This window comes from Metopolophium dirhodum, chromosome 1 (assembly GCF_019925205.1).
Source record: "Metopolophium dirhodum isolate CAU chromosome 1, ASM1992520v1, whole genome shotgun sequence".
Classification (NCBI taxonomy): domain Eukaryota; kingdom Metazoa; phylum Arthropoda; class Insecta; order Hemiptera; family Aphididae; genus Metopolophium; species Metopolophium dirhodum.
The window spans coordinates 139,136,193-139,143,547 of NC_083560.1; the positions used below are offsets into that span (position 1 = coordinate 139,136,193).

A 7,355-nucleotide genomic window follows, 5' to 3' on the forward strand; every position below is an offset into this window, starting at 1 on the left:
AAATAAACAGATGAAAGACTATGAAGGATAATTATATTATTGTTCGCATCTCCGACAATAAGTGTCGTTCAAAGATTTATCAGTGATTAGAATGTTAGATAGACAGGCCAGGAATTCTATTCAGGACATAATTTAATCATAATAGATCATGTATTGCTATTCGAGCTAGGGGACCTATGTATACATAAAATATTTGATAAAGTTAAATTAATAATATTAAATTCCTTACAACCATATTCATTATAAATTATATTCATCTTGTAGTGATAGTATGACAATAAGTCGTCTTATGATTTGTATGTAGTGCACTATATAATTTATCAATAATCAAACATAATATAGTCACATTACTTCGGTGCTTAATTTCATGATTTGTTTGGACTTCATAACAGACATCACTTACAAATATACACTATAAATCCTTGGAATACAAAGAGATCAGAGTTTATATTTTTTTTATACATTACCTTTCTTTTGCGGTTATGTACTTGCTATACTCACAACACAATCACAACTCCATCCTCTAACCCCCAGCTACTACAAATCGTTGATTTAGCAATTCACTTTAAATAATATATACCATTCGTTACATTTCACAAGGGTCGTGTCACTCGGATCCGATGTTGTATCCGCTGTTTTTCCCGTACGGCGAGGCCGGTTGGCATAACGGGATGTTGCAAGCGGGCAACCGACGAAACAATGTCCGCAATCGCAACAGTATCAGAGAGTTTGCGTGCTACCGTTTGGCTGTTAGATATCAGGGAAATAACGACCAAAGACATGAACTGTTTAGTTTATTACATCAGGGTCGGTTCTTGTTGCAGATGTATGTGTGCGACCAGTATGTTCGAATGGAGTCGAACAATCTGAACTACATACGTTTGCACCAGAGGGATCTCCTCGCCGAAGCGTATCAAGGGCTCATGGACCATGTGAACCAACAGCTCCACGTCGATCCCATGGCGGTCGGGCGTAGGGTCATATTGCCGTCGACGTTCACGGGTAGCGACCGATTCAACAAGATGAATTATCAAGACGCCATCACCATAGTGCGTACCAAAGGGAAACCCGACCTGTTCATAACGTTTACGTGCAATCCCAGGTGGCCAGAGATCACTGAAAACCTGGCTGCCCACAGCACGGCAAGCGACAGGCCAGACCTGGTGGCCAGAGTGTTCAACAGTAAGCTACAGGAGCTAATAGGTGACATAACTGTACATCGTGTGTTTGGTAATGTCAGCGCTTACGTGTACACTATCGAGTTTCAGAAACGTGGTCTGCCCCATGCGCATATACTGATAATCCTGGCGGAGGACTGTAAGTTCCGCACGGCCGAGGACGTGGACGACGTGGTTTGCGCCTTCTTGCCGGACCCCGCAATCGACAGGCGCTTACACGACTGCGTCAAGTCTCACATGATCCACGGGCCGTGTGGAACAGTCAATCCACAGTGTCCGTGCATGGTGGACAACAAATGCTCCAAAGATTTCCCGAAAGCGTACGCAGAGGAGACTGTGTACGTTGCGGACGGCGGATATCCAAAGTACCGCCGACCGGATGACGGCCGGGTGGTACTTGTGAGAGGTCGTGAGGTTGGTAACGAGTGTGTAGTGCCGTACAACCCTTACCTTCTGGCCAAGTATGACGCGCACATCAACGTCGAGATATGCACGTCCATAAAGAGTGTCATGTATATCTACAAGTATATATACAAGGGACACGACCGTGTGACGTTGGAAGTTCAGGACCAGGATGAGATTGCCAAGTGAGTCTTAACTTAATTTTATAAATTACATATTTCTAAATTTAGGTATAATCATTATAATAGTATATTGTATGTTTATTTAGTGTGTTTACTACTTTATATGTTCAGGAATTTTAAATATTAAATTGGACAATTTTTAAAATTCACATAAAAATCTTAAATTTAGAAATTCTGTTACTTAATTACATTTGTTGTTATTCCATTGTATTACTCTTGTTTTGTTTTTAATTTTAAATATGTACACGTTTTAGTTTGAAATAATAAAATTACTTTGGTTTGACATTGGCTAAAAACTAAAATTTTAATGATTAAAGAACTTTACTTTTTTATGAAAACATTTCTACATTTTAATAAGAATATTCAGTTGAGCAAAACTTTAGGAACTTCTACATTTATAAACTATTATTATTATACAGTAATAAACATCAATTGAATAAATAGTTAACTAATAAATCATTTATTAATTTTTAATAATTCCCATCAATAGTGTAATTTTTATAATTTTATATTACATTTAATCCTTTTTTTCATGTGTCTTCATTCAAGCTGTGTATAATAAACATTCTATTGCATACAGTATTAAACATAAATTAAATAAATAGTTAATTAATAAATGATTTAATAGTGTCTTAAGGTTTCTATAATATTATATATTAATTTTATAATTTTATATTACATTTAATCCTTTTTTTCATGTATCTTCATTCAAGCTGTGTATAATAAACATTCTATTGCATACAGTATTAAACATAAATTAAATAAATAGTTAATTAATAAATGATTTAATAGTGTCTTAAGATTTTTATAATATTATATATTAATTAATATGTAGGTTGTACCTTATATTATGTACTTCTACAGAGAGTTCTATAGGTGGTCTACATTATTATTGATAGATTTTTATTATAGGTATTACATTGAAAATTATTATCATTCCATCATTATTAGCATATAACAATATTTTATGCATGTGTCATTTTTAGCAGTGTGTCCAGTGTGTATGAATTATTTTACTCACTATTTTTTAGGTTTTTAGGGTACTTGTAATCGTTTACCGATAACTTTTAGTTTTTTTACTATTGTATACTAGCTATATTATATACTTAACATTTAATGTGTGTTCTTTAGGTATTATTATTATTACATTAAATTTGTTATTTTATGCTTTTTCATTCAAGTTGTTTATACACATTACATTGCATACAGAACTGAACATCAATGACATTAAGTACACCAATTAACTAACGTACCTAATAGATATAAATTTTGGTTTATAACCTGATCTAAGTTTAACCGTGATCACATAATATACTGTCTCAAATTGTAAACTTCAACACCTCGGCAATGTGAAACACGCTTTTATGGATTGTTATTTTCGTTGGCATAAATTAACAGTCCTACAGCTTTGCCATTCTTAAATAATATTATACAGTTATAATGTATTCCACCTGATACAAATTTTAAAATATAATATAATATAATAATAATAATAATAATAATTTAAATTTTGAATATTTTATGTGTACACTGTTATCACCTTGATCACCTAATATACTACTAATATACTAATACCAACTATGTAAATTATAGATTAAATTGTATACTTATATAACTATAACTTTTATGTCACTAGACTAGACGTCCACTATGATTATATTTAGCTACTCGAGTTGACATTTCACGACATTTATTTATCAAAACATCATAATATATCAGTCACATTTATTGTATGGCAAACGTTTAAACACCGTTCAACGGTTGTAGGGATTCTTCGTCAAATGCACATTGTAATGCAATGCTATGTGTCTACAGAACAAAAAATAAATTACATTTACTTGAATTATATAATAATAATAATACCAATCACAACACCAGACGGTATCATCTATAGAGCCATTGTTAGTTATCTTTTCAATATTAATTTTCAGTTACGTAAACTCAAGATATGTCAGCCCACCAGAAGGCATCTGGCGGTTGTTTTCGTACAAATTGCACGGCAAGAGTCACACGGTCGTCAGACTTCCTGTCCACCTGGAGGGTCGTCAGAACGTGTACTTTGCGCCGGGCCAAGCAGAAGAACGGCTACAGAACCAAGCTGTGCGTAGTACGAAACTCACGCAGTTCTTTGCGCTCAACACAACAGACGTGAATGCTCGACAATACTTGTACCAAGAAATACCGACGCATTACACCTGGCAGATGCCACGTAATCAAGAAAACGTACTCGTAAGAAATGTCACCCAATGGTTGCCGCGGCGGATTCGGATGGCAAACGTTACGTTGGCTCGGATGTACATAGTAAACCCACTGGACCGGGACCGTTTCCACCTGAGATTGCTACTTCTGAACCGAAGAGGCCCGAAGTCCTTTCAAGACATAAGGACGGTGGACGGGGTCGTTCACGAAACATTCACGGCGGCTGCCGTTGCACTCGGATTATTGGAAGACGACCGAGCGTGGCGGGATTGCTTGACGGAATCGGCGACGTTGGACACACCGCGGCAGCTGCGGTATCTGTTCGTCACTATACTGGTGTTCTGCGAGCCCTCAAACCCGCTGGCGTTGTACGAGGCGAACGAAGCAAACATGATGGAGGACTTCAACCGCCGTCTCCAAGACGTCGACCGCGCGAGGGCCGCGTGTCTGGCGGCCATCGAGGATCTACTTCGTGTACACCGAAAATCGCCGGGCGACTACGGTCTGCCCCTCGCCGACCCCCGTCTACTGGAACCGCTGCAGGACGACGCGCTGTTCCGGGCAATAGACGCGGCGGCACGGTGGGCCCCACAAGTAGACGCCTTGAACGCCGAACAGCGAACGGTGTACGACCGCGTGATGGCGGCCGTCGACGACCAACGCGAGGTGGCGAAAACTTTCTTCGTCGACGGACCCGGGGGGTACCGGAAAAACGACGCTGTACGGATGCCTGATATGGGCGCTTCGGCACCGACCTCCGCAGCGGGAGGTGTTGTGCGTGGCGTTCACCGGTATCGCCGCGTCGCTCATGGACGGCGGCATGACCGTACACTCGACGTTCGGACTGCCTTTCGGCACGCTGACCGAAGACTCGACGTCCAGCGTCACCATGCAGTCCGAGCGAGCGCAGAAGATACGCAACGCGGCGCTCATCGTCTGGGACGAAGCCCCAATGTCGCCGGGACTGCAACTGACGGTGGTGGACCGCCTGCTCAGGGACGTCATGGCATCGGAATTACCGTTCGGCGGTAAAACCATGCTGTTCGCCGGCGACTTCAGGCAGATATTGCCCGTGGTCCGGAGAGGGACGAGAGCCGAGATCGTCATGTCGTCGATCAAGGAAAACGGTCTTTGGCGCGTCATGGAGCGCTTCAATCTGGTCCAGAACATGCGCGCGGACCACGACGCGGACTTTGCGACTTGGTTGCTTGAGCTCGGCAACGGCCGACTGCCCGCGGTCGACGGCGTTCCGAACACCGTGCAAATCCCGCGGCAAATGGTATGCGACGTTGATGATTTGATCGATTTCGTGTACCCGCAGCAAATGTCGTTGGCCAACGTCGACGAATTCGCTCGGAGAATCGTTGTGTGTCCCACCAACGAAGACTGTAGAGGTGTCAACAGGGACGTGCTGGAGCGCGTCGACGGTGCTCAGATGACCTACACCGCCGTCGACACCATGATGGCGGACGATCCCGACGAAGTGGCCAATTTTCCCACGGAATTCCTCAACAGCTTGGAACCGGACGGCCTGCCGCCGTACCGGCTGACGTTGAAGGTGGGGTGCATCGTGATGTTGCTCAGAAATCTCGACCCGAGGAGACGACTGTGCAACGGTACGAGGTTGGTGGTCACCGAACTGCGGCGTCACAATTTCAAGGCTAGGATTTTGGGCGGTGAAGCACAGGACGACGACTTCGTCGTGCCCAAGATACCGCTCACGTCCAGCGGTGAGGACGACCTGCCCATCTTACTGCGGCGCCTTCAATTCCCGGTGAGATTGTCGTTCGCCATGACTATCAACAAGTCGCAGGGTCAGACGTTCGACAGGGTAGGTTTGCTACTGACGTCGCCTGTGTTCACGCACGGGCAGCTGTACGTAGCGTTTTCGAGGGTGAGAAACGCACAGTCCGTGAGAGTTGGCATGTACGCCGATGATAGCGGGCGATTCGTCACCAAGAACATTGTGTACAGGGAAGTTCTGTAATGCAATATGTGTTGACAATGGTAAGTGTAAGTCTAGGTGACGCTCAATGATAAAGTCTAGGTGACACTCGATGTTCAAGTCTAGGTGACGCTCGATGATCAAGTCTAGGTGACGCTCGATGTTCAAATCTGAGTGATGCTAGATTATCAAGTCTAGGTGACGCTAGATTATCAAGTCTAGGTGACGCTCGATGATCAAGTCTAGGTGACGCTCAATGATCAAGTCTAGGTGACGCTCGATGATCAAGTCTAGGTGACGCTCGATGTTCAAATCTGAGTGATGCTAGATTATCAAGTCTAGGTGACGCTCAATGATCAAGTCTAGCGTCACACCAGATGTTCAAGTCTAGGTGATGTGGAGAGAAAGTTTGACAACCTCCACGTGGTCTCTCTGGATGCGAATACTCAAAGGTGTATTCGTAACTAATGTCAAACGGTTTGTTAGGATTTTATAATATTGTACAGTCACACATACATTTGTCAATAATTAATTTACGCTATATCAATAATTATTTATTTATACCTACTTCAAAATACATGGTCAATGTAATGAAATGTAAAAAAACATTTAAATAATATTATGTAACTTTCTAACGTTAGTTTAAATTATTTGACCTTTTTATATGTTTTGTTAGTATTAATATCATACAATGGATTTGATATTGATGTCTGTATGAGTGACTTTTTAAATTTGTTTTTACTTTTACTTATATAATTTTTACTTTTACTTATACTTATACTTATTAAATTTTAAACACAATTTGCAATAACTTTTTATATTAATCTAAATATCTGTTAATATAATATTATTATAGTTGAAATTGCATTCACAATCCTATACTGTGATTGTATTTATATTTGTTATACTATGCTATTATGAAACTTTTTACATTTGTTTTTTACTTTGTACCAATGTACCATATAAGATAATTTGGTATTCAACCACTAATTGTTATTATAGTACTCTAGCTTTATATTTAGCTCTCTATAACTTTGCTATTCATGTCTGTATGAATAACTTTTAATAACAATCTAAATATCTGTTATTGATTTGTTGTACATATTATATTAATATATTAAGTAACTTTTTACATATGTTTTTACTTTGTAATGTATAGTTAATTATATTCAATATTTTATTGGTGTTTGACCACCAATTGTCATTACAATGTTTGTATAATATAATACATTTAAACGCCTATGTCAAGAACTTTGTGATTTATATCAGTATGAATTATTTTAAATAATAGTCCAAATATCAGTTAGTTTCAAGTAGACTGTATTGTTATGTTTGTATTATTTTTACTGTGATAGGTAACGTTTTAATTGTATCATCAATATTTTACTAGCTACCTTATTATTATTATTACCTACCTATTACACTCTAAGCTATTTTACCTCTCATCAC

The 7,355-nt window shown here is 39.8% G+C and overlaps 2 protein-coding genes across 2 annotated transcripts; both read left to right on the forward strand.

Annotated features, from left to right (window-relative positions):
• The first annotated feature begins 620 nt into the window (after positions 1–620).
• Positions 621–4,785, forward strand: LOC132932761 (uncharacterized). The gene is made up of 3 exons (XM_060999126.1): positions 621–1,765; positions 3,694–4,662; positions 4,725–4,785. The coding sequence occupies exons 1-3, from the start codon at positions 621–623 to the stop codon at positions 4,783–4,785; spliced, it is 2,175 nt and encodes a 724-aa protein (XP_060855109.1).
• A 128-nt stretch (positions 4,786–4,913) lies between these two features.
• On the forward strand, positions 4,914–5,948 carry LOC132932762 (ATP-dependent DNA helicase PIF1-like). Its single transcript, XM_060999127.1, has one exon. The coding sequence runs from the start codon at positions 4,914–4,916 to the stop codon at positions 5,946–5,948; it is 1,035 nt and encodes a 344-aa protein (XP_060855110.1).
• Positions 5,949–7,355: the final 1,407 nt, after the last annotated feature.

Coding starts and splice junctions, on each gene's coding strand:
- LOC132932762 (XM_060999127.1), top strand. CDS start 4,914: ATGTCGCCGGGACTGCAACTGACGGTGGTGGACCGCCTGCTCAGGGAC.
- LOC132932761 (XM_060999126.1), top strand. CDS start 621: ATGTTGTATCCGCTGTTTTTCCCGTACGGCGAGGCCGGTTGGCATAAC. Junction 1,766..3,693: donor GACCAGGATGAGATTGCCAA/GTGAGTCTTAAC, acceptor ATTAATTTTCAG/TTACGTAAACTCAAGATATG. Junction 4,663..4,724: donor TTCGTCGACGGACCCGGGGG/GTACCGGAAAAA, acceptor CGACCTCCGCAG/CGGGAGGTGTTGTGCGTGGC.